General features: G+C 35.5%; 1 protein-coding gene across 1 annotated transcript in view; it reads right to left on the bottom strand.

Annotated features, from left to right (window-relative positions):
- Positions 1 to 10095: 10095 nt before the first annotated feature.
- The window catches only part of LOC129220151 (homeobox protein SIX1-like), a 74917-nt gene continuing 57077 nt past the window's right edge, over positions 10096 to 27935 (bottom strand). The window contains exon 2 of the mRNA XM_054854506.1: positions 10096 to 12171. Within this exon, the coding sequence (XP_054710481.1) occupies positions 11868 to 12171 (304 nt within the window). The 3' untranslated portion in view covers positions 10096 to 11867. The remainder of the gene's footprint in view (positions 12172 to 27935) is intronic.

The raw sequence follows: 27935 nt of genomic DNA, 5'->3' as shown, positions 1-27935 counted from the left end.
TGGTTCTCACTGTTTTCAGCTAATCAAAATCTAACTGGATCATTCCGCCAGAATTCCTTTCTTTGTGTTGGTTCATTTATTTCTTTTAGTTTAATCGTCTTTTAATTTCACCTCCTTCTACAACTCGATTTTTAATGTAAAAAAATCGGTAAATAAAGATAAATTTTGATAAGCTAAAAAGCGAAAAAAGAAGCTCCCCAGAGCAGAGTTTTCAGTTTTATTAATCATTTTCGTTAAATGATGTTAAAGGCGCAAAAATAGTAGGTGCCACCTGTTCCGCGGATAATCTGGAGTTAACCGTATTGATGCTGTTTAATAAATTTTAATTAGTAATTTCAGTTTACTATTATATGAATGTTAGGATGAGTTTCCGAGTTAAATATCTGTAGGTGAACGAATTTAAAAGTAAAATTGAATTTAAATTAATTTCAAATATATTTCCTAGCATTAGCTTTTTTATATCAAAATTAATTATCCTGCTCCAGGGCAATAATCTATTCATTTTGGTGTAGCCCACATATATTAACGGTATCATCAAACGGTTGTCCCTTTCAGAATTGAAATAATTTTAATAAGATCGAAAAAATATGTGCACTGAGCTTCTCTTATCCGGTATTAATGTCTTACGACTACGAAACATTTCAGATGTACCTTGATATTTCATTGTAAAAAAAAAAAACTATTAAAAATTTAAGTTATAGTTTCAAACCGAAACATTTACTATCTCAGTGGGAGGGTGGGGGGCTAAGACATGTCCCTCCCCCTGTTGGAAAATGAGTTGCATAATTACGTCTCTGGATGAAGGGACAACGAGTGACTCTGAATTTAGAATATTTGTCTAGAACATGCTTGTTTGAGCTCTGAAATTTTGGAATTGCAAAACTACGCCATTTTTACAGTAGTTATTCAAATTTTTACTGAGAAACCCTAAAGCAAATGCATACTCACGAAGAGTTCGAATTCCTACCATGGAAACGATTTTAACTGATATAATATAGTATTCATCAGTAGGGAACAGTAGCGTAGCCAGGAATAGATGGGGTTTATTTAGCTTTAGCCGTTTCCTATAGTCAAAAAAGTAAAATTTCTGTTCTTTGGGTGGAGGGATATATCTCCAAATTCAACCCCTCTCTTTTTATACGGCACTGGTAGGGAATACAGCGGTTTTCAACAGACAGGTTCATAACAATAGCGACCGTGCATCTAATTCTGAACGTCCAAGTACTGTAGAACTCCAACTATCCGAATTGCTTTTAGAATTTCAGAAGAAAAAAATGAAGCAAAAACGTACTTTGATTCGTAAAATAATGATAGTGCCTTCCCTCCGCTAAGTTTGTCAAACAACAGACTTTCACTGAGATGTTCAGCAAGCAATGACATTCCTTTACATTACCATAATATAATGGTGTTCCCGCCGTTTAACCTGGAAGACCTCTATTTTCGCAACTGTTAGTCCTTGATGCATACATACTTCCCGTTGTAAAAATGTTCAAAAACAGATTCAGAGTTAAGGTACTGAGAGTTTGAAGCGAAAAAGAAAATGAGTTTAAAAATACAAAATTTAACTTTTTATTTACGGGCCCTAGGTCCTCTAACTTATATATAGGGAAATAATCTCAATTGAAAAATATTGTTAGCTAACACAAAAAACTTGACTTAGTGCGGCCAAAACTAAAGGAGATATTCAAGTTTTAAGCAGTTTTAAGGGACCATGCAAAATTTGAGATTGGAACTCATCCCCCTTTCAGAAGAATGACAGGTTGTCGAAGTAAAAAAAAAAAATTTGAATTTTGGCATCTTGATTTCAAATTATGTTTTTCGCAATCACGAGTGTGTGTATGTAGGCATGTGTGTTGTGTGTGGGGGGTATGTGTGTTTGTGTGTATGGGGTATGTGTATATGTGTAGGCATGTGTGTTTGTGTCTGTGTGCTGGCATGAGTGTGTGGGTAGTTGTGTGTATGAATGTGTGGCAGGCGCGGATCCACGGGAGGGGAACTGGGGGAACGTTCCCCCTCCAAAATCCTAAGTGTATCTAAAAATTTTCAAAAGAGAGTACGGGAAAATAATTCCGTTTTTCAAAACTTGAACCCCAAGAAAGGTACCAGAAAAAATGAGGAGAGAATTTCAAAAGCGGATCTAAGAAGAGGAACTGCTGGAATGTCCCCCCCCCCCCCACACACTCACACCTCGAAAAAAGAAAAGTGTGCCTAAAGCTGTTCAAAAAACGGAGTACAGGAAAATGGTAAAGTTTTTTAGAACGTGAACTAAGGCACCGGGAAAAGCAATTAGGCAACAACAGAAGCGGATCCATGGAGGGGAACTGGGTGAATGTTCTCCTCTCCCCTCTAAAACCCCATATGTACCTAAAAAATTTTACAACAGAATGTAGGAAAATTCTTATGTTTTATAGAACTTAAACTTGAGGAAAAGCTCAAAAAAATTCGATCAAACAATAGCAGAGGCGGATCCCTGAAGGGGAACTTAGGGGAACGTTAATCTTCCTCTAAACTCTCATGTGTACTTAAAATTTTTCACAACATAGTACAGCGAAATTCTCCTGTTATATAGAACTTAAGCTTGAAAGAAGGCGCAAGAAAAAGCGAGGAGAGAATTGCAAAAGCGGATCTAAAGAGAACTGGGGAATGTTCCCTTCTTCCCTGCATAAAAAAAACAAGTGATCCTAAAACTGTTCAGAAAACAGAGTACAGGAAAAATGTTCTGTTTTTTAGAACTTGACAAAAGGCTTCAGGAAAAGCGATTAGACAAGAGCAAAAGCGGATCCAAGGAGGGAAACTGGGGCAATGTTCTCCTCTCACCAAAAATCCCACGTGTTCCTAAAAATTTTTAGAACAGAGTGCAGGAAAATTCTTCTGTTTTATAAAAATTGAACTTGAAGAAAGGAGCATGGAAAAGCTAGGGGAGAATTGCAAAAGCGGGTTCAAAGCGAGGAGCTTGGGAACGTCCTTCTCCAAAACACAAAATCCCAAGTGATCCTTAAACTGTTCAGAAAACAGAGTGCAGGAAAAAATTTCCGTTTTTTAGAACTTGACAAAAGACTCCAGGAAAAGCGATGTGACAATAGCGGAAGTGGATCCACGGTGGGGAACTGGGAAAATGTTCCCCTCCCTCCAAAAATCACAAGTGTACCTAAAAATTTTTAGAACAGAGTGCAGGAAAATTCTTCTGTTTTTTAAAAATTGAACTTGAAGAAAGGCGCAGGGAAAAGCGAGGATAGAATTGCAAAAGCGGACTCAAAGAGGGGAGCTGGGGAATGTCTTTCTCCAAAACAAAAAAAACCTTAAGGAAACCTAAAATTGTGTAAAAAACAGAGAAAGAAAAAAACCACCTGTAGTTGACACTTAAAGGATTAATTTTTGGTGTTAGTTAAAATAGCTTGGATGGAACTCATAATATGGGAAACTTTTAATAAGTTATAACTTCACCAACTAGTCCCCTATTATAATGCAATTTGCTCCAGTTCTAAAAAATCGAAAATCTGGCACTGCAGGAATGTAAAGATAGTTATATAGTAGAAAAATACAAAAATTAAATGCTTTCGTCACAGTTTATAAGTTATGCTAAGTTATAAGACTACGGGAAGTTAACTACATAAAAATTTGAGTTCGGGGACTGTAAATATTTTTCATCGTACTTATTTTGTAAGACTCATCGATATGGTACAATACAGCTTTCCAGTCGTAGTTCAATTTATCCACTTTAGAGCCATTTTAAGTCTCCCAAATTTCTGCACTTGCTTTTTGTATCTGTTTTCCAGTAATCTTTCAAAATAAACCTCTTTGAACACAAACCTGTTTAAACTGTCTTTTGCATTTATTTGGTGAGTAGTGGTGTTGTTGATCATTATATTTAAAGCTTCTGCAATTCAGTGGCGCTATCAGAGGTGGAGACGGGGGAGGGGGGCATAGGGCGACAGGACCCGTGATCCCCCAGTAATAGTTACTGGCAACATGGATGCCAGTAACAATTACCGTAAATTTTCCGGAAAATTTTTAACAGTGTAGTCGGTCTAAAAATAAGAAAGTCTTCATAATGTTAAATTCGGAAGTCCGCTTCCTCCGCTAATACCTTTAAAGCGCATCTCAATTCTTGTTTTCAGGACTTCAATTTTGAAAATGTTAAAGGGGAGAACTACCTAACACCTCGCATTCTAATAACATCGAGAATCGTTTAAAATTGCTTTTTTGGAGCTTCAATTTTGAAAAATTGCCAAACCCCTGGCGTTTCCAAATACGGTCTAAAGTCATTTTTTTAAGATGTCAATAACGAAAAATTTCCGGACAAGGTTCCGAATGCTCCTGTAGAAAATCTGAACATTTAAAAATTACAATTTTGAAAAATTTAATGGGGAGAGTGTTTAAATCCTTTATCACCGAATATCGCTTACAAACTTCGTTTTCTAGGACTTCAATTTCGAAATATTTTTTGGGAAAAGCCACAGAACCGTACTTTTCGAAACATTGTCAAAGTTAGTCTGTAACTGCGTTTTTGGAAATTTCAATTTCGAAAAATTTAGCGGAGGGATTATCGATTTACATCTATTTTACAAAAAATCGATCGGAGTCAGCCCCCAAAAAATCCCATCTCTTACCATACCGTCAACAAATATCGCCTATAATTGCGTTTTTAAAACTTAAATTTCCGCAGATGGCCCCCGAACCTTTCTTTCTCGTAACATCACCAGAGACCGTCTAAAACTGCTTTCTTAAGACTAAAATTTCAACATTTTTTCCGGGGGAGGACCCCCGGAACCCTCAATCCGATGGTGAAAATTTTAAAAGTGCTCCCTCTAAAACTTTTAGTGGTTGAACCACTGCTGCAAATATTATTTCCTTTAAGTACATAAAAATAGAAGAATAAGCAAACTTTTTAAAATAATTATTTTAAGAATTGTACTTTTAGAATTTGTAATGAATAAATTTTTTTAATAAGAAGCATTAAGAAGCAGTAGATACGTTGTAAAACTCAATATTTATAATTATTTTTTAATGAGTAATTTCATATACCCCCCCCCCCCCATAAACATACTTGCTAGAAAAGTTCCCCTCCCAATTCCATAGTCTGGATCCGCCCCTGATGTGTGGGGGGGGGGGGGGTACGTGTGTGTAGGCATATGTGTTTGTGTCTGTGTTTAGGCATGAATGTGTGGGTAGTTGTGTGTAGGTTTGTGTTTGTGTGTGTGCGTGCGTGCTTTTGTGTGTAGTTGTGTATGTATGCGCATGTTTGTAGAACATGGATGCAACCTGAAGACGGCTTTCGCTAGAGGAGCAGCATCGTGAGGGGCCGGTCGACGGTGATGGTGCGGAGGGTGGCGGTGGGAAAATAAAATGATAGGACATCAAAACAGTCAAGTGAGAACAATAAGCAATCGTGATTGCTCAAAAAAAATATTGTACTTTTCATTGCTATTCAAGAATAAATGCAAATGTTACGCCATGATACGTAAGAACTCACAACAAAAGCTTGTACAATTTGAAAAAACACACTCTGTTTACGCGTATAATTTTAAACCTTTATTAGCCGCTATATTTCCGATCAAAAAATGTTACTCACAGCGAGGATTAAGTGGTGTAAGTCACAAAACGGTATGCTTCATATCTCGGTGAATATTGGTCGCATTTTTATTTTTGCTTGAAACTTTCAATACCTAAACTCTGCATCTGATTTTGAACATTTTTGCAATTGGAAGTTTGCATCTAGGTTGCGAAAATAGAGGTCTTGCTAGTTAAACGGGAACACCCTGTATACTGGTCTAATGTACAGCAATGGGGTTATTTCCATCAGTCAAAAGTACTACTTTTAATCACTGAAGATGATAGAATGGGCAAAAATAATAATAATAATAACATAGAGCGAAAAAATCTTTTATTTAAAAAACTTTAATTTTTTTAAATGTCCGATTTTTCAAACATGGCGTGTTCTTTACGACGTCGCAAGTGATGAACTTTGGCACGTAATCCACTGGCGCGCTGAATGCTGACGCTTGCTGTCAACCGCGTTTCCAGCTTATGATAATTCAAAAGTGACTTAAATATTTCAAACTACGCTTGCTATAAACCATATCGTTGCCAGTACATGTGAGTAAAGATGCGAATTAAATGTTGATTTCATCACTTGTGATGTCAGGCGCAGAAGCGTAAAAAAAATAAAATTGAATCTGTGCACCAATCAAAATTTTTTTTTAAAAATATTAAACTTTGACAAATTACTTAAAAAATGGCCAGATCCTATGTTTTTAAGCATGCACTTTCAGAAAAAAAAATACTTTTAAAATTTCGGAAACGACCCCATTGTAAGAATGCTTAGCATGAAAGGAGCTGCCTTTCTATTTGATTAATTAAAAACGTTTTAAAAATATCTTTTTTCTCTCATTTTCAGCATACATACGTTAAGTGCTTATTGAAATTGATCCTTTTTACACAGATATCAATTATCCAATAAATTTCGTGCTGTCCGAATGGGGTCTGTTTCTAATTGATTCGGATAATTAGACTTCTACTGCAACTTATTAGCTTTGATCTTATCTCTTTTCTTTGAAATACTTTTTTTTTTACATTGGAAATTCGTTTATACCAATCATGTGTGAACGTATTTTTTTTGAAAACTCGACGACCACGAATATAGAAACGTGATTCGACCACCCCATCGAATTTTAGTCATTATTTCCCAACGGTAAAATTACGTCAAACAGGACCTACAGTTCGAAAAGAAATAACACGCAAATTTCTAATTAGCAATTGCAACTAAAAGCAGGAGGGGGGAAAAATCCCAATATGAAGAAAACTGGGTGTATCCAGGCATGATATTTAGAAGAAAAATACGTCATTTTTCTTCAAAAGGTTTTAATTACATTTGGAAATCGTAGATTTTAATGTGGATATTTTTTCTATGCTTGTCTAATTAACGGTCAAAAGCAGTTGCGTGCAATAAAACCATGCGCATAGCTCATCTTTCACCTACCCTTGCAGAGGGTGAATGTTTGAAAAAACCTACACAAAAGGAAGAAGTGACGAACTTCTCGCTATACAATAAAAAAAAATGAAGCGCACGCAAACGCGAAGTAGTTTTTATTGATTACACTCTTACAACTGATTGTTAAATGTTTTGTAATGTTTATTGAGAAACTGCACGAGCGTTTTGGAATTACAAATAAAAGCTTCCTTCCTTTTTTTTTTTTTGTATTCTTTCCCTGATTTACCCAGTGTGCGGCCCACACTAGTTTCTAACTTGAGACCAGGTCCGTGATTTTTAAATTTTCCGGGGGGGGGGGGGGGCAAAGAGTTTGGGCTCAAGACATTTTACGCGGAAAAAAAATAACAAAATACGTACAAAAATGCTAGTTTCATTATGTTTCTAAAATCCAATGGGGTGGGGGGCTGATCGCCCAAATGATTGGCCTGCTTGAGACCACTCCGAAGAAAGGCAAAAAATGAAACTACCAGCACATATTTTTATAAGTAGCATCATTCAATAAAAATATGTGACTGAAAAATAAATTAAGTGAAATTTATATGGTGGTATTTAATAAATCGCAGCAATATAAGGAAGAAAATGTTGAAATAAAAAAATGCAATGGAGTAAACAAAATGAATATTTGATAAATAATAGCGACGTAAATAAAATTTGATAAATTTTATGTGTGCAACTTTTTGAAGTTAGATGAACGTATAAAGAAAAATAGTTCTCTATCATCATTACAAGGGTGCCTAAAATTTGGGAGCACAAGGCAGCTTCCCCGGAGCTCGGAGATCAGTGTGGTAATCTAAGCCTGTTTTTTTTTTTTTTTTTTTTTTTTGCTTTTTCCAGCTGCAACTAATTGTATGCAAACGTACACCAGGAACTTGCAGTAGATGTTCCTAAATGTTCTTCAACGACAGGCATTTATCTGATTGAAAATGTTTAGCAGGATACGAATGGCATGTACTCGTACAGCGAGAGTTGGTAATGGAGAAAATATTATTCAAACATATGTGAGGTATAAAATCTCCAGAATTCAGTATATTGCTCTCTTATAACCTTCTGAAGAAAGAATGAAACATTTCTCTCTCGGGAATGTCACAGGTCATTTTCAATCTGTTCAAAATAATGAAGCAGTATTTTTGCGATTGTTCCGGGGGTAAGGTTTTGTTTCTGCTACGTGCTCTCCAACTCGTTCTGATTTGGGAGGCCGGGCCATGAGTCAATATTGGTTGTGATAGGATCTTTACTGAAGTCTTTTCCATTCAGTTGCTAGTTAATGTCATTTCGACCTATCTGTGAGAATCGAAACGGAACTGTCAGAATGACGAATGGAAGTGGGAGGGGTGAGAAAGAAGGTCGAGATATTACGCGAAGAACACCGTTTGACAGATGGAGGGGGAAGATTTATTCGTATACTCGAACTGATAAAACAAAACCAAAAAAATATCTCCTGAGATTGAATGAGATAGTTTTGAATATATTCCCACAGGACGGAACTCTTGCTGGTGTTATTTCTAAACAAAACGGAAGAACATATCAACTTTTTTCACGTTTATGATTTCTGCCTCGATGCAGCTGTACGTAAGAACGGGAATTCTTTTTCAGAAACAGATTGATCAAAGAACATACCTTTCAAATTTTAGAGAACAGTGCGTTGAAATGTGTAGTCTCCCGACATAATCTCCTTGAACAGCTGTTCAAAATTTGACATGTAATCGCAGTTTATTTGTTTTGTTTTCTTTCTATCTCCCGCTCCCACCCTTTCCCCCCTTGAGTTCTGGGCTAGGCTAACGTATTATAAGACTCAATGCGAGCAAAAACGAAGCTCAAAAGGTTTGATGTACACACCTAGCTTACCTATAGATCAACGGATATGCTCGTTAACGTGTGGTGGAATGTGGAATCAAGATTCTTCCGTAGTTTCGTGCTATATTTAACTTTGGTATGATGTACATATTAACGACTTCCATAACAGTTTAAGCTCAAAAATTGTTTATCAGATTGCCCTATCTCCCCCTCCCCTCACTATTAGGTATCAAAAAATAAATACTGTAAAAGCATTTATTTTCGCGAGCCGAAACTTTTGTGAAAATGAAGATATTAGTGGTTTTGCGAGTTGAAAATTTCCTGAATTTTATATGCATAGAACCGAAAGTTGAAAAATCCCCAGCGGGAAAAATATTTCTCGAAGCTTAAAGTTCCACGATTACGACAGGTTCGCGAAATTTGAAGCCTCACGAAAATAAGTGCTTTTATAGCAGTAAAACAGAAAATTAATTTTAAATTCATTGTTGTAATGTTTTAAACCATGATTCTTTGTATCATGGCTTTTTTGATTGATGACTGATTCTATAAACTAATTTGTTGATTGTTTGAATATAGGGACTTGATTTTTTAGGTCGAAAAGTAAATAAATAACATTATGATGTTATGATGATTTAAGGGTGCTTGTAGTCCTAATGAGTTTATTATTCAGGCAATTTGCACATTGTCTAGGTAATTTGAGAAATGAAAGATTTTTCAGCACTTTAACAGATTACACTGGTTAATATGCACTTTACCAAGATATTTTGCAGAACAATCGATTTCTGCACTGTATCGGTAACGTAATACCAAGGGTGATTTGGTACCGAAACACCATCACCGTACTGCTTTAAGGAAAAACAAAATTTCCTTTCAATTAAGATTGGTCTCGACTCAGGATACAAGTATTTCTCATTGACTTTCCGGTGCTAGAAAATCTACGAATTTACCCTGCGTACCTGCGTTATCCAAAAAGTGATTGCATGAAAGTTGCAATCCTACGACCTTTTTCTATGACAAAACACAAAGATAATGCAACATACCAACCGCCTGGTTCTCGGTTATTCCCTATTCCAGACTGATGAGTCCATAACAAAGAAGAAACTGAAGTCTCTTGATGGGATAACCGGGTTGTCGGTATATTGCATGTAGTTCTGCCTTAGCCCTGGCCTAGGAGTGGAATACATAAGGATCTTATGCTCTTTCATTTTATATTTTTCTAGCAATAAAGGTGTAAAGCATTTTTGTTATCAAGCACTAAAAAAAAAAAATCAAATCAATATTAAGTTTTGTGCCCAAAATGATCTGTTGAAGAAGAAAAATGAACATTTATTTCTCTTTTCACATTGTCAAACATTTTATGTAATATCTATACAATCAGATGAGGAAAAGGTATCACATAAAAGCAATATGATACAAACAACAAAGGTCTTTAACCTGTAACAATTTCATATCACAAAAAATATCGAGATTGATATTGACATATATCTTTAGACAAAATAGTTGGCACTTAAACAGCTAAACAGATGGCGTGCCCTGTATAAGTAGGACTCCAATGGGAGAACTTTTTTTCAGTTGATATAAAACGAAATAATCACACATTATCCTATGCGTAATATACACGACAAAAATGTGCAATCAGTTTAGCAAACCTCATCAGGGCAAATCTCTCTGTCGTGAGCTTTGACGTAATGAGAAATAATTCATTAAATCTTGGAATATTTGTGCTTTAAATCTGAATACATCTTTTCTGAATACAGTGATATTAGGCTACATAATGGTTTTGGGAGGTCATTTTAATACATCTCAAACTGATTTCCCCTCTATGAAATCAGTTCTGTGGTCTTCAGCACGCACTTTGGTAATTAATACATAGTTATTTTGATTATCATTTGCTGTTATTTATATTTTAGTCTTTTTAATAGCTACTTTAATGCCTGGCGAGAAATTTGGCGATCGAATTTTAGTGATTTTTTAAATTAAATGTGTGAATTTAATAATTAAGAATATTATTAAGAAATTAGTGATTTTAATATTTAAAAGTAGAGAAATGTACGCCTCTTCTCTATTTTATACTGTTTAATAGCTACTTTCATGCTTGGTGAGAAATTAGGCAATCAAGTTTTAGCGATTTTTTAAAATAAATGGCTAAAAATGTCCCTTATTTATTATTAAAATGGTGAGCTAATTATTCTTATTAAGCGCATAAAATCAGTTTCCGTATAATTTTACAAAAAATAGGATATCGTTCTTTAAATTTTATACACAATAAATTTCTGTACCGCCTATCAACTTCAGAACGACATTAACGAATTCTATGAGCTGAAAGTAAGTACATAAGAATTAGGGGAAAAAATATTTTTTTCAAATAGCAAAATGGATGGCAAAATTAATTGTTCAATAATTACCTTGAATCATTATTGACTTACGAAGGAAAAATAAAAAACGAATCTATTCACTTGAAATATTACTCGCACGAACAATCCTTTTTGGCATGTGATCACGTGAAGACGGTATGAGTCATTGATGTTAGATTCTTAGTCATAATTCTAAAATCCAAAGTCAATTCCAGTTCTAAACCACTGACCGTGTCTAGAATTCTGTAAATTAAAAAAGTATCTTAAATATTGGTAAATGAATCCTATCACACTCTCACAAAACGTATTTACAAGTTGATTCAATTGTTTCAAACTTAGGAACAATTAGATTGCTAGGTACAAAACGGGGGGTTAATCCAAATATAGGGAATGCCTGCGCATTGACAACTTTTTATGGGTCTTCTTGTATGACAAACCAAGGTATAATTTCGCATGTTGGGGCGAGCTCAAACTAATTTATTGAATTATGACATTGGAACTTTGTTATATCCCCAAAAGAAGTCAAAGCACAGTTCGTACCATATTTATGGATTTAACAGAAACTGGATGGTTGAACAGCTTCTGAAAATTAATCTTTGGCTAATAAAGGTGAAATAATGAGAACAACAATAAGTTCGTCATGCTTCCTCGATGAAAATATTTTTTGGCATGAGGTTACATGAAGGTGGTATGAGTCTTTTTGTTCTTTTAGTAAGAATACTTCATGGTCATAAACTCTGGTAATCCGCAACCATTCGCAGTTCTAGATCACTCATTGAGCTTTGATTTATGTGGTGTGGTAAGGAATCGAGAACATTGGCGAAGCGGAACTGTTGCTGGGAATTTGGTTGTTGCTGGTGATGACTGGTGGTTGGCTGGTCCTCCATCCTGGAGGGATGGCCTTCCGCTTTTATGTCCAGCTGGTAAAGAGAATCGTCTAGGGACTTTCGACTGTTGGAATCTGCATCATCATTTGAAGAGTCTCCGCTTCCCAAGCCATTGGACTTGCATCGGTCGCCACCAATGATGTCTCTGCAAAGAAAGATATTGTGTGAGGAATGCATAGATCCCATGTCAAAAATAATAACTTAAATAAATTCAATTTCCCGTGCCCCCTCCAAAAGATTTTTCTATATCCGCCCCTGCTGCCATTTAACACTATGGCTACCTGTGATCTGTTCGAAACTGAGTTCAAAGCTTCATTTAATCTTTTGAATCCCAAACGATATTTTTGGTCGTAAAATATTCGACTTTTTTTTTTTTTTTTTTTTAGGATTTTACTTTTTGACTGGATGCGAGCACAAACATATTTTTTCCTTTTTTTTAAAATTAAAAGCAACAGCACAAGATGTTATCCACCAACAAAGCGTCAATTCTCTTAGGATTGTAGCTAGCTGAATTAGTTAAACGACTCAGATTGAAGAATTTCTATAAATAAAAGTGGCAAGACTTTTAGTATGAAGTCTTCATCATAATTTAGCGGCAACATAAAATAGCGAAGAATGGAAAAAAAGAAGGCAAAAAAGCCGTTTTTATATAATCTCATTAGGTGAATATTTCGTTTCAATTTATCTTGGGGAGAGGCAACGCTCATTGCGCTTTGCCAGCTATTATTCCCCAATCAATTTTGAAGAGAGCCATTCTTTTATTAGAGCTTTGCGTTCGTCAGACACTTGGAGCTGCTCTCGAAAGCTTCTCCGCCATCCGTCTAACGGCAGTTAGTTGGAAGCCAAAAATGAAAGAAAGAAGTCGGTAAACCTAGTTTTGAGATGCCGAGAACACAATGTACCCACCATTTTGGTTTAGAAAAACAGTTTAAATTTGCGACAAGATTTAGATGTTGTGGAAGCATCTAGTAGCAGGAGATGGAGTCGAGAAAACTTAGAGAATTGGGATTAAGACTTTTTGGAAGAACGAGCGCAAAGGGACCGTGATATTTGCTCGTTATACCGAGTGCTAGAAAAAAACGAATTCGTGAAAAAAATCTTTAAAATTCATCATAGTTGCCTTTTTTCTTCGTTTTAATCAGTGTTTTCCAAAGAAATTGGTTACATTCTTTGAACTATCTGAATGTATCTTTCTTATATCATTGCTTTTGAGAAATATACATAGACATACACATATATCAAATTTTTAAATGTTACTTTATTTCACAAATTAAAAAAAGTGCTGTCATCGCTTAATCTCGAGATTTATGATTTGTCACTAACTTTGGTTAAATTTGGAATGATAAATAAAATTTACCAAAAAAGGCTAAGCTGATCTGGAAGTCAATAGAAATTTTATGAATCGTAAAAATATTGCTCGTTTTAAGCGGGGTTTGCTCGTTAAAAGCGAGTTACGCTCCCACAGGCTTAAAATTGTACCGACTAAGTATTTCTGATTTCCTCGCTAAATCCGGGTTCTCGTTAAATCAGGGCTCGTTATAAGCGAGGATGATTGTATAAGAGTTACGGGAAAGGCGAAAAAAAGCACAGTGAAGTTGAAGCTATAGCAGGCTTCAAGATAAGGATAAATAGAAGTTTAGCCTCTGCTCTGAAGTAAATTTGATTGTTTACACTTTCTGTTAATGATTACTTTTTTAAAATAATGACGTAAAAATATTTATTTCCCAGCAATAAATACTTGGTTGATGGACCAGGAGGATCTGTGTTTCGAATTTAATTCTCATCACTTTTTTTCATTACGTATTTTTACCGTGTTATAGTTTATAGACAATATCATTAGAAAGCGTTTCAATGTCTAATGTTTATTTTGTAACACAGAAGAGAGGAAATAATTATAGAATTCTTGAATATAACTAATAAATGTTTCCAATGCAGTATGTCACAAAAAGTGATGTAGAATAGAATTACCTCCTTACACCTCGAAATGGTGAAGGTCTTGCATTGAGGAATTCCTTTCTCGTTATTACTTAAATTTCTTACAGAGAATTTCTTGTTGTAATGTTGAATGATATAGGGGAGGGTGACCCAAAGCGGGTAGGTCGCCCAAAGCGGATAAGACTGCACATGATCCCCCCCCCCATGGTGTGTAAGCGGCGATGCAGACGTATGTCGTGTTTATCCGAACACCCCCAAGTTGTAATCAGTCCCATCGAAGCAGCAGTGAAGCGGCATGGCGCAACCAGGCTTTAAATTTAAAAAAAAAGATACATTTCTTTAAAAAAAATTAAGTTTTGTAACTTGTAATTAGTCGAAGACCAGCCTATTTTTTGATTGTCAATAATATTAAGTTATTCTGACACCATTCACCTACAAACTACGATGGTCATTTCGTTCGTTTCTTTTGTAAATTTAAGGTTATAATTATTGAAATAAAAAACGTGCCTTCGGGCCAAGCGTATATGAGATTTAATCATATATTTATTTATAATTTCTTGACACATGTGCTGACTTAGATTTTCTATTTCAAAAGGATAAGTATAATTTTAAAAAGTCATTTTTTAGGATGGCAATTAATTAGTATATTAATTAAATCAGTTATTTCTTTATGTTTTACTAGTGGTAACGGCACGGCTTTGCCCGTAATAAAAAATTAAAAAGGTTTTTTGGTTCGCCTGTATATTTACATATAATGTATGGTGAATTTTCCCGCCAGTTGGCTTGGTTACGGTTTCACGTAATGATAATTTCATTTTTTTCTCGTCCATCTAATGAGAATTTTGTTCTTAAAATTGGAATAGAAAAAGAACCACATCGAATTTTCGAAAAATCGCTTCAAAGTGCACACCCACATGCTACAAACCAGGGCTGTGGAGTCGGAGTCGGATAGATTTTGGGGTAAAGGAGTCGGAGTTGTTCAAAAACATGCCGACTCCGACTCCGAGCTTCTTTTTTTTCTATCCTTTTCACTGATTCTCTTTGCATTTTTTAAAAACTGATTACCAATTGGTTCGATTACATGTATAAAAAGATAATAATGAGAAAATAACAGCCATTATGGCAATCAGCTAGCTTGAGTGCTTACCGAACTTTCTGTAGCCGTCCCCTAGTTTGCTTGCTTTTGAACTTAACTAATAGCAACTGTCAGCAAACGATTTTGTTGCCTAACATTTTCAAGTAATCACTTTCAAATAAAAATAGAAATATAGTGTTTTGTTCGATCTCGGTTATAAAATAGTAAAAGAAATGTAAAAAAATTAGTAAGTCGAGGCCCGTAGCTAAGGTCGAAACGTTTAAGGGTGATCGGCAAATTCAAAAAAGTTATGGCGCGAAAGCACTAATCCAAAAGATCCGATGAAATAATCAAATGTTTTTTTTTTTCTTTATTAAGACTATTTCTATAAGCTTGGTTCTCACTAAAAAGTATGGAACAAAATAAGTGTAAATGATTTCTTGATTACAACACTCAATAATTGCAGTTAATCTTAAAATCTTCATATTAAGGTTAATTTTAAAGCAGCCAATAAAATTTAAATTAAAAATTTAGCGAAGAAGAAATCTCCTGACGTATATGTGCCCTATTTTCGCTAAAATTTTATTGATGAAATATAATTTAAAATATATTCGCAAAAATTTTCAGAATTAAAATATTTCTATTTTTTTATAAACTCTGAAATTAACTTTTGGTGTCATCTACCAGATGGGTGTCACTCGGAGCAACCACCCCATCTCAAGAACTTGGATTTAGAAAAAAAGCATTTTTTCTCTCAAGTTACAGCTTTCAAAAATTGAAAGCACAAGATTTGATCAATATCAATTTGTTAAACATTAAAGGGGGGCAAATTACAGATAATCCTTTTCAAATTTTTTAAAAGGGATTTTTAAGTTATCTCACTTTTTAACTCGTAACTATTGTGAAATTTGATTTTTAAATTGAATTTCTAACGTTGTATGCGTCTTGGGTTTACAATAAAAAACAAAATGCGAAATTTTCATAAAAAGGAATTAATATTTAAATCTCTGTTTAGAGGTTTCAACCCTTCCCCTGAAGGGAGAGAGGGAGTTGAAAAAATACAATTAAAAAAAATAATAAAAGAAATCCGGAGTCGGAGTTGGAGTCGGAGTCGGGCATTTCAAAATCCAGGAGTCGGAGTCGGCCATTTTCCTTCCGACTCCGCAGCCCTGCTACAAACTAACTTTGTGCCAAATTTCATGAAAATCGGCCGAACGGTCTAGGCGCTATGCGCGTCACAGAGATCCTGACAGACTTTCAGCTTTATTATTAGTAAAGATAAACAAATATGCTGACCTTCAATTGGATAAGTACAACTTTTTTTGTACATTTTTTTTTATAATGGCAGGTAGCTAGTTTATTATTTTAATCATGTATAACTTCATATTTGATTGGAAAATGTACCAAATCACAATTAGTTAAGCTTACCCGCTTTGGGTCCCCTGGTAGGACAAAGCTGGTTTTTTTTAAGTGTTTGTAATGTTTGATAGTAAATATATATTATGTTTGAAATAATACAAAAATTACTTTTTATTTTGAAGTTGAAGAACCTTGCTAGGAAATAAAACCGAAATTGTCGCTATTAAAGTCCAAACACTACAATTAACCTACCTGCTTTGGGCCACCCTCCCCTAAATAATTCAGGCCAACCGGGCTAATTCTTTCAGTCGAACAATTTCGTTCCCTTTTTCAAATAATTTTTACTTTTGTAAATTTTCTAAAATTGTGTATATTAATTACAACGCTTGAATTTGAAAAGTAACTCCCTTATACTTAATTTAACGGAAATAATGCAATCAAATTCCTCTATTTCTTCATCTTTTTTTTTTTTTTTTTGAAAAACCCTTTAAGGAAACGAATGAAAAAAAAAAAAAGTTCAATGCATTCTGAAACATAAAATGTACCAAATCAGAAAAACAACTGAAAGTTATTTCATTACACAGCTTTAGTATTCAGATTTCGGATTGTTTCATCCCTTTTTAACTCTATAATATTTTTTATTTTCCTTTTAACGTAACAATAAGTTGTATATTTCCTCCGTTCACATTTTTGTTCGCATATCAATTCACCTTTTACTCTTACATCTGTTTATGTCTTTCTCTGAAAGAATATTTTCTCGTTCTCGTGCTATTCAGTTGGTGCGAGCCGTTCCATTAACAAATTCTGGAATTCAGCTTCACAATTCAGAAGAGCTCAAAATCATTTCAAATGGTAAATTTAGGAGTAAAATATAAATTTTCATTAAGATGATGATGCCGAATGTAAAAAAAAAACTCTTGCGATCTGTTGCCCTGTATTAGTTGTTAACTGTGCTCTTTTTGGGTTGGTTGGAATGAGGAAAAATGCACAGAATGAAAAAATGTGCAACTATAATCAAATAACTGCAGAAACAAGTCAAAAATAAACAAATAATTAATCATTTTAGCATTTTAAAGGAAGCATATCTGTAAGTGGAACAACCAGAGCCCGATCATTCTGAATATTGTACATGGGGCTCATTTGTATTTCAGGGCCCCCTAGCGCCCGACTAAAATTTTAGAAAACCTGGGCATGAAATTCATTTTGTCCCTCTCCCCTTCCCCCCGCCTCCTATATTTCCGCTTATTCTGAAGCTGTAAAATATTTCGATACTTGCGAATTAACACAACCATGTTAAATTTGGTGCTAACCTCATATCACAACGTAAAAAGTAGAAGAGATAGGGTTAAACTTTGCCAGTGTACCGTGAATATCAAAGTTATTTATGATATAACTTTTAATAGTAAATACAGACTGAACTTGGAATGGTTTTGAGATTTGCAAAGAAATCAATTTTTTAAGGGGAATTTATCAATAAATAAATAGATTTTTTCCTTGTCTTTGCTTTTGCAAAATTATCAATGACACCATTGTACTCTAGATTCTGAGAGAAATCATTGTTTTTAACTAGCATGATAAATTAAGGAGATTTTGGGCCCCCCTGAAATCCAAGAGCAGGGGCCTGTGCCCCGCATGTCCCTGCAGTAATCAGGCTCTGGGAACAACGTTCAGCGCAAAAGTATTAAGTCAAATGTTACACAAACCCTAAACTCGGAGAATAAAGTGAAATGCTCCCCATCGCGTTTGCCAACTCAACTTTAGCTTTATGACTTGTTAGCAGCAGTTCCAGAACTGTAAACAACAACTTTAAAAAAAGTAAAAACACGTTTTTCGGGATTTCAAAAAAAAAAAAACTTTTCTTTTTCTATTTGAAAAGTAGTGAGCTTACTGCAAGGAGAATAGAAGGGATTTTCTATCCTCCTTGGTTTACTGATGAAAGGACATCGAATAAATCGAAAAGACGTAGTTTTTAACATTAATATTTAAATTTCTTGATTTAAGTAATGCTTTTACTCTTGTTCATCTTATCCGAATTAATTTATAAAACTAAATCATAATGAAAAAAATTAATTATGTATCTGCCAATACTATTTTAATTCAGACAGTTTTGTTTCAAATAGGTCTATGTTTTCTAGCTAATTTTGAATAACAACAGTAATAATACACTCAATGGGCAATGAATTAAAAATCCCCCAAGATTTGGGGTGGCAGTGCCCCCGCCAGTCGAGCGCGAAGCAAACACTGCCGTACCATCCTTTACTGGAACCAGTTCGCCGCATTTTCAGGTCCCTATTTGAGAACCTTCTGATGAGACTAGAACGCAGAAATTTTCGTCATCTAGTAAGCTATAATCACATACTTAAAATCCGAAATTTCAAGTCTGTAGGTCATTTAGTTCCGAAGTTAAGCGAAAGCAAAGTTTCGCATTTATGACACTCACTCATGATCATCAAAATAGAACTAGTACTTCCCATAAACTCAGAGAGGTGAAATTTGGTACAGAGTTAGGGTTTGATGGCCACATAAAGGGAAAACTATAAAAACTAGGCTAATTGAAGACCTGGAATGACCCTGATTAGAAAACACAAGAGCCCGACCAAACTATTAGAGATCGACATAACGCCTTTACAAAAAATATTCAACTTGGCGGGCTGCTTCATTTGATGTCAAAAATCGAAAGCTGAAGTATCTTAATGAAGAACCCTCAGGTGTATTAGAGATATGGTAATGCCCCCTTCTACTATTGGTACATAAAAAAATCGACTGTCATTGCAAAAGTCCAGCGTAGTGGGACAATCTTCTAATTTAATCTAGCCTAACTTTAGTCTACTCGAACATTACACAAATTAAATGTTTTTACAAAAAGAAGTGAAATCCCACCAAAAAAATTCTGTAAAAAACTAACCAAGTCTCGATGGAGCTGCTTGTTTATCTCTAAAAAGTAGTGAGATCTAGACAAAGTCATGACAAGTCTAAGGTTCCTTACTGCGATTTCTTTATTATTATAGTTAATGTTGTGTGACTTGGCCGTTAAAGGGTACACAAGGGTACAAAACCAGGTGCTCAATGACACCAGTGCACCAATCTTGCGCCAGAACCGCTACCCATTGACGATGGAAAATTGCCACTTGGAAAACGTGTAAACAAAATTGACCTATACCCACTAAGGTATAAAGAATGTCTAACGGCCAAGTCACACAACATTAACTATAATAATAAAGAAATCGCAGTAAGGAACTTTAGACTTGTCATGACTTTGTCTAGATTTCACTACTTTTTAGAGATAAACAAGCAGCTCCTTCGAGACTTGGCTAGTTTTTTACAGAATGTTTTTGGTGGGATTAATATTTTACTGGACCACCTTTTGCACGGATAACTGCTCTGATTCGTTTGGGCATCGAGTCTTCAAAGCTTCTGGAGTGCATTTATATCCATAGAATACCATGCATTGCACTGCAAAAAATATTTGTTGTTTTTACAATATTAGTATAATACTGTATTTTTTTTCCTATAATTTAATACTGCTCTGCTAAATAACAGAGAAAAACTGCAGAACTGTTTTATATTGCGCAAAACGATGTGCAAACGGTGTTTCTTTTCACTAATGAATTTAAGATATAAACAGCCATTGTTGATAGTCCAGGTGTGCTGAGGCAGGACTGCTCAGCTGTAATCCAAGTTAAAGGTAAGTGCTAGTTATATTATTCATTCCCTATTCCCCAAAATGTAGTTTTCTTTATCATCGAGAATGTATGTAAAATAACAGTGTTTATTGTAAATTCGTAATTCGTATCCCAAATTTCGTTGATATTGGTTTCGCAATTTATTTTAGTTGCAAAGTTGTAGCAAGTGCATGACCATAAAAATTCGAGTAGTTGTTGTGATTTTGAACATTTTACTGTGCGTATGATAGTTTTGAAATATTTTCTGAAATTAGATTTTAACAGCAATCGACTTTTTTCTTGACCGTATTTAAAGTATTAGAGCATTAGACTTAGTTTACGATCATATTTTGTGTTAAATATGATGTCAGTACTTAACATTTAAATCCTTATGTTTTCTAGTAAATTGTTAACGTATCGCGATTAACTTCTTTCTTTCTGTTCCTCTTTTTTCTTATGTTCAGTTTTAAATTCTTTGACAATTTGTATTTGACCATTTTTATGATAAACTTTACAATAACAAGCTTTAGAAAGCGTCAGTAGTTTTTATACACTGTACATAATTCGATGAATAATGAATGAATAAATAAATAAATAAGTAAAATAAAAACGTGACCGAAAGACATGCAAATAATATCAAGTTTACTGATATTGTTTTGCATGTGATCTGCTGAATAATTTGCTCAGCAGAACACTCTGGAAATATAATACTCTGAAGTCTGAACGAACCAAAATACTCTAAAATCAGGAGCCAGCCTTCATACTTATTTATCAAAATTAACATCACATAGGAAAAATCATCAATGAAGCACTCCAAAAGAATAAGTAAAAAATAAAATTCTAACAGAAACACGAAACAGTTGTCTTTAAAAGTTTTATATTTACGTCAGCAGGAAATCAAATGTTTTACTTCAGGTATGATGCACTAGTACTATAGAAACTTCTGAACATAAAAATAATTTTAGAAGCTGTGTTCCAAGGAAACTGATGGGAGGTCTCTATGACCTTCCAAAAATTGCCATATTAAGCAAATTTTGTCTGACGATTCGGCAAATTTGAGGATATAATTGCAATTTTTGAATGCTGGAATGTCCTATTTCATTAGATATACTTAATGTGTGAATGCCCCGGTATTTTATTAATCGGCAAATATGTGAGTTACATTTGTCAAGTTGAGATTTTTCGCCCTAACAAAAATTTTAAGTCCAGAGCGCGTCTGGCTATATTTTAGAATTTTAATCTTTTCATCCCTGATCTGGCAGTGTTGCGTTCTCGTAAAATTTACAGCTTTTTAATTTGAAGTAGAATCTTTGCATCATTTTGCATTAGTTGTCATATTTTATTCGCCTTGAAGGACATGCTCATTTAGAAAAGTATATGCTTCTTTTTGAGAACTATAGTTGAACCCTGATTTTCGGAACTTTTGTAATTTTGTACTCGTTTAACCAATTTCTTTACATTTTAATTTTTAAACTACTGGCACAAAAAGAGGGCTAGTTAGTTCTATGTGCGTCGGGGTGTATTTCCCAACCATCGTTCCTCCCTACCCACAGCCCATCGGCCCACGGGTTGGATGGGAGTGCACGGCGGGGGGGGGGGGGGGCGTTGCGCCCAGTCTCCTGTGCGCCCTTGAATTTGTGTGCCTTTGTTTTTTAGTTCTTTATTTTAATTTAATTTTATGCATTTGTTTTTATTTTTATCTTTATTTTATTTTACTTTTTTAAATTTCCTTTATTTACTTATATCTTTGATTTTGCGCCTTCGAACCAGTGCGCTGCCGTTTTTCTTTTCCTTGCGCCGTCGAACTTTTGCTTAGAGGATCTAGGTTGGCGCCCTCTTGCGGGATCAATTTTGCCCCTGCCCGTGTGCCACCTGTAGTTATAGTTTGAAGTGAGACTTAAATGAGATTGTTTTTATTCGGACGGAGGCACAGGGCCGTCCAAAAGGGGGGGGGAGGAGAGCGGGGGCAATCGCCTCGATCGTCACAAAATGAGGGGGCGCCTCACAGCACCCCTCGTTTCGTGTATCGTAGATACACAATCATAGACACCCAAAATAGAGAATCATTGCAATGACTCTATATTTCTTCCTAGTGCACGAAAATATTCCTCTCTCCCAGGCTTTAAAACATTCCATTCCTTTCTATCACTGAAGCGGATATAAATTCTAAGAATATACCTGTTTAAAATAAAACAAAAGGCACTTCCCCTTTGCACAAGTTCCCACAAGTTTCTTGGAATTCAGTCTCTGCATGAGATAACAGGTGGGGGTGGGGGATCGTGCTTGGGAACAAGACAGGAGTTGGGTTTAGGATGACCCATGATATCAGGGAAAAAACACTTTCAGTCAGCCCCCCCCCCCTCCACCCGAATTTTGTAACTATTAAACGAGTTAACTATTTGAAGAAATACGGAAAAAGCAATTCTAGTTCTCATTAGCTGCAAAGAATATTTGAAATTTATACACTTATAAGGACTTCCTGCTTTAATTTCTAATTCAATTCAGGGCCATCAAGGCAGGCCCCTTCTCAGTTTGTTAGACTCCCCCTTCCCCCCCCCCCCGCCGCACAAAAACCCTCTTATAAAACTTTAACTGTTGCATCGATTTCGAGTCGAGGACTCCCCAAGGGCCGGTGAGCCGGGGGCCCCTAGATTCCGATTAGGCTAAAGGTATGTCAGCCGCCTCAGGAAGGTCCGGGTTCGAATCCCGGCTCGGGCATGGACATACTTTCTCTCTCCTGTCATTGTCCCTTCTTTGTGAGAATATTCGTCCACGCGAAGTTTTGTCCGCGCGAACTTTTATCCACGCGAAGTTTTGACCACGCGAAGCTTTGGCCGCGAAGTTTTGTCCGGCGAAGTTTTGACCCCAAACTGGGGCACCCATGTACAAAAATTTGATGCAAATAAATAAATAAATAAATAAATAACATCTTAGTTTCTACTTGCATAAATGCCGGTATTAAATTGGAACAAGTAAAAGCAAAAAAACTAACTAGAATCATTGCATGAGTACAGATCGAAATTTAATTTCGATGTAATTTATTTTGAAAAACACATTTTCTACTTATAATTTACACATTATTTATTCGTGTTCTTAGTTTGATCAATATGAATAACTAATTCAGTTGTAATTGTTTGTTTTTTAACTTGTAGGGTAGCATTTTACAAGATAAATATTTAAAATTTTAACTTTCCCACTTTTCGAAAATTTTTTGGGGCATTAATTAATAAATATTAGAAACAGATACATTGCTTGCGTTACAATTTGTATGATCCATAGCCCTCTGATTGTTTTGTTCCTCTGATTGTTAATATTTTTTTTTAAATGCAAATTTGACGCGTTCACACGTATGATGCATTGATGTTATAACTATCTTGATTTTTCTGTGTGTATGGGGGGGGGGGAGGGGGCTGCGCCAGGAAACATTCGCCCCGGGCGCCGTCAGCTCTTCGGACGGCCCGGTCAATTATATTTTTCGTTGATGCATTTTTTTTACGCACGATAATTTTTTACGCACATTTAAAATATCAGTACCAGTCTAAAGAGCGATTTTTTTCTGCGCAGAGTACATTTTTTTTGGAACTTCCACGTTATCTATAAGGAAATAACACCCAGGGTAGAGCGGGAATTGAACATACTATCTCCGGCTTGGAAGACGAAGCTTCTACGACAGAACCAGAGCCACGGAAGCCACTAAAAATATTCATCTGTTCTCAGTTTTCCAAAGGCATTCATATAGGGGGGTAGGCGGAGGTTAAATCCCCCCCCCTTAGAAATTTAAACTTTCTTGCTTTCAGTACTTTTTCTTTGCAAAAATATAAAAACATTTCTTCTCTAGCCATTAATGAATTATTTATTAAAAATGTCTAATAACTCTAATCAGTACTGAAATCAGTTTCTATGGGGAAAATATCCTGCTAAACCCTTAAGGGGGGGAAATATCCTCCCCCCTTAAAATTTTGCATATAGGCGCCCATGCCAGTTTCCGTTTGTGTGTTTCCCAATAAAATACTGGTAACTCATTTTAGTTTATTAGACAGGCTTTTAAAGGATTTTCAATTTTCCCTCTTGATTAAGTTTTTGCGATTGGCAAAATTTAGTATATTTTCTGTTGTATCGCTTCTTGTTTCAAATTCAATGTCGTCGTATATTTTATTGATCCAAAATGTCGGCCACGTTAGTTTGAATTTGCCGAGATTTTAGTTTGGATCGCGAAGAAAGAAGACATACAGAGAACTTTTCCTCAAGGGTGATGTACTGGAAGACATCCAAGCGAAGCGTGGTACGGGTGCTCGGAGGGGCTATTTGCGTCATCCTATACGCGGAACCCTACACCCTCCACAAGATGTGGTTTCGTTCGGTTGTTTTGGGAGGATCAAGTTTCACTCGCTTTTGAGAAAACTGTTCTTCCGGGCGACGACGGCTAGAGCACATTTGATTCAGTTTAGAATAACTTAAAGAATATCTGCTGAAGGATGGGGATGAAGATTCGATTTCGTGAGGGGTGGTCGGATCATGGAGCTATCGGGAAACGAGAAAATGTATTCTTACACTTTTTTAACACATATCGTCGCTAAAAAGACGAATGGGCGTATCTCAAAAAAATCGAAAAATGAGTTATGAATGCCACAGAAATATCTGAAATCGATTTTATAATATGACCATTGGGCGTATCTCTACAATAAATAGTGAAAAAGTTACAGCCCCACACACTGGTGGCGGTTTTCAAGCGACACAGTTTACTTTAAATCGATTTTCTTTAAATCGCTTAAAAGTGAGATACGCCCATTCGTCTTTTTAGCGACGATATGTTCCAAAAGAGGCTTTTTCAACGTTTGTAACTCCCTCCCCTCCGTTGTCATAAAGTTACACACTTCACCTCCCTCCCCCTCCCCCTTCGCCTTCTCACACGTCAAGCTATTTTTCTTAAACAATTTTTAATAAACAATGCCTGATGTTCCACTTTTTGACACCCCTTCCCTCTCCTTGTTTCAGTCACAATTTCACAATCTTCCTCCTCCTTTCCTCCCAAAGTGCGACTAATTTGCAAACAACCCCTAAATACAAAATTAATTTTGTAAATTTTCGGATGCAAACAACTTTTAAAGTCCCCCCCCCCCCCCCGAGTTTTTTGAAGCATACAAAAAAAAAAACCTTTGTTTCGTACTGAATAAAAATAAATATTGAGGCCCCCCCCCCCCCGTGAAAGATGTCTTTTTTTTTCATCATTTTGCCCTCCCCCCCATTGTCACAAAAATGTCGCACTTCACCTTACCCTCTTCCAGTGGTGCAGCTACACTTTCTGCCGCCCAGGGCGGTTCCTCAATTTGCCGCACTTTTGATGGGAAATAGTAAATGTATTAAAGAATCAAGTTTTTTAATAAGATTTTAATAAAGAAGAAAATAAACTTATTTTTTTTCCTTCTGATTTTTCTTGTAGAAGGAAAAAAAAAGGAATTCCGAGCCCTACCGAAAAATTCAAAAAGTTAAGTCAAAATTCGGAATTTTAGACAATTTTTAGTAACTTTTATAGAAAAGAGGCTTAGAACTTCCTCCAGATTTTTTTGTTTCAAAATTAAAATTAGTTCTATGTTTGTTTGTTTTTTTGGTGACGTTAGGGGGTCGCTACTTCTCATGGAAATCTTCCGAAATTGAAGTGTTAAAAAAGTAATTTTATGCTACTACTTTCAACTAAACAGAAAAACACGTAAATAGAGGCTGTATCTAGTTGTGTAAGAGTCTCTCTCCCCTAACTCCAACAAAGACTGGATTTTCCTCCCGAAATATTTTCAATCTTGAAATTAAGTTTAGGCTATCTTTGATGACGTTAAAGAGAGTAAGGGAACGTTCGGGGGACTCTCTGGAAATTTTCCGATGCCGAAGTTTCAAAAACGAAATTTTAGGCTATCTTTGGTGGCGTAAGTTTCCAATTGTTTCCAAAAATGCCGAGAAGTTAGGTAGTTTTCCCGCCTCCCCTTGAAACGTTTTGAAAATGACGTCCTAAAAACTCGACTTGAGCCGTTGTTTGACGGACAACGTTACGAGAGAGAGATTTCGGAAGGGGTTTCCCACCCGAAATCTTTTTCAAAACTGTTGCTCATTTTAAGCTCCTTATCACTGAGAAAAAAGGCTTTGCGGGATTCCATCAGAAATATCTCCAAACGAAATTTGGAGCCAACTGTGATGACGTTAGATGATTTCGTGCACATTTGGGGTCCCTACAATTAGCGACTTTTGCAAGGAAAAGCTGATATGTTAGCTTATTAGCTTCTTTTGTATATTGTTTCCAAGCAGCTGCTTTTTTACTTGCTGATTTATTCATTTTTTACGTATTAAATTCAAAATTATATGTTGAGATTTTTTCCTTGTAATATTTTTGTTCTGGCTACCTCCTACAAAATCATGCGCTTAGACAAAACAGCTGAATTTAAAATGGCCCTTACAGAAAGGTCATTAACTCTTGAAGTTTACTGAAAAATAATGTCTACTATTTTAAGCAACTGAATTTTCGATATTATTAAACTTAAAAAGGAAAAAAATAGTTATAATGATAGAAGATTGTTTAATTTTAAAAAATCATCTTTAAATGTTTAATAGATATGTTTCCCGTGCCGCTTGCCTTGTCTAGTGGTCAGAGAAGGTCCGGGTTCGAATCCCGGCTCGAGCATGGACGTACTTTCTCTCTCCTGTCCTTGTCCTTTCTTTGTGCGAATGTGTTGTGCTGTGAATGGTTGCCTACCCAATAAACGGGTCCTTACGGCATGTGTGTATTGTAGAAGTCGGACTTCACACCGGGACAGTTGGAAAGGTGAAGCAGCGCATCCTATATTGTCAGAATAGCTGGCATACGAAAACAACAACATGTTTCACGTAGTACTTAGCAATATTAGCTAAGCGAGCATGAAGACGGTAAAGTTGACTCGCTTAGTTTCAGATGGATTTCCTTGTTTGTGAAAAGAAGTTTTACTCTCCATCTTAAGATAAATTCAATGCATAATTAATTTCTGAAAGAACTTTTACGGTTCCAACGTTTTTGCTCTATAGATAACATTACACGAATTCGAATTAAGATCGAGAATGGAGCTTAAAATAACATTAATGGTTTAATATTTGATTTGAGTGGTAATAAAAACTGGTTGCCAAAAATATTTAATGATCTAATAAAAACGTGCTTGAAACACTTGATTCAAAGCCAGATATCTAACGTATGATTGCTATTATTATTATTTTTATTATTTGTATAAACAAATTATGTTAATAATGGTAAATCATTTACCGGTAATCGCTTATTTCCGGTATCAGTACATATGCAGCGTGATTTTAATAAAGTTACAATTTCAAAACAATCTAAGAAAAACTCTTATGGTCAGAATGACTTAATATTTGACTAGGACAGACGTAAGTCCATGGGAATACCTTTGGCAAAGTAAAAAAAAAAATGTTTCGAAAGTTTTCGATAGATGGCAATGTTGGGTTCATACTAGATCTCTGTCCACTCCTGTAATTGCTGACCCTCAACGCAAAGATATAGCTGTGATAAAAATAAATAAATAATAAAACAAACAAAAAATAAAAAAAATAATTTGAATTTTGTCATCTTGAATTCAAATTATGTTTTTCGCAATCACGTGTGTGTGTGTGTGTGTGGGGTGTTTGTGTGTAGGGGGTATGTGCATGTGTGTGTAGGCATGTGTGTTTGTGTCTGTGTGCAGGCATGAGTGTATGGGTATGTGTGTGTGTATGAGTGTTTGTGTGCGTGGGGGCGGGGTATGTGTATGTGCGTGTAGGCATATGTGTTTGTGTGCTGGCATGAATGTGTGGGTAGTTATGTGTATGTGTGTGCATGTGTTTGAGTATGTGTGTGTATGTTCGTGTGTG

Source organism: Uloborus diversus, chromosome 4 (assembly GCF_026930045.1).
Source record: "Uloborus diversus isolate 005 chromosome 4, Udiv.v.3.1, whole genome shotgun sequence".
Classification (NCBI taxonomy): domain Eukaryota; kingdom Metazoa; phylum Arthropoda; class Arachnida; order Araneae; family Uloboridae; genus Uloborus; species Uloborus diversus.
Note: the sequence above shows the minus strand (reverse complement) of the source record. Positions and strands in the feature narration are given on the sequence as shown.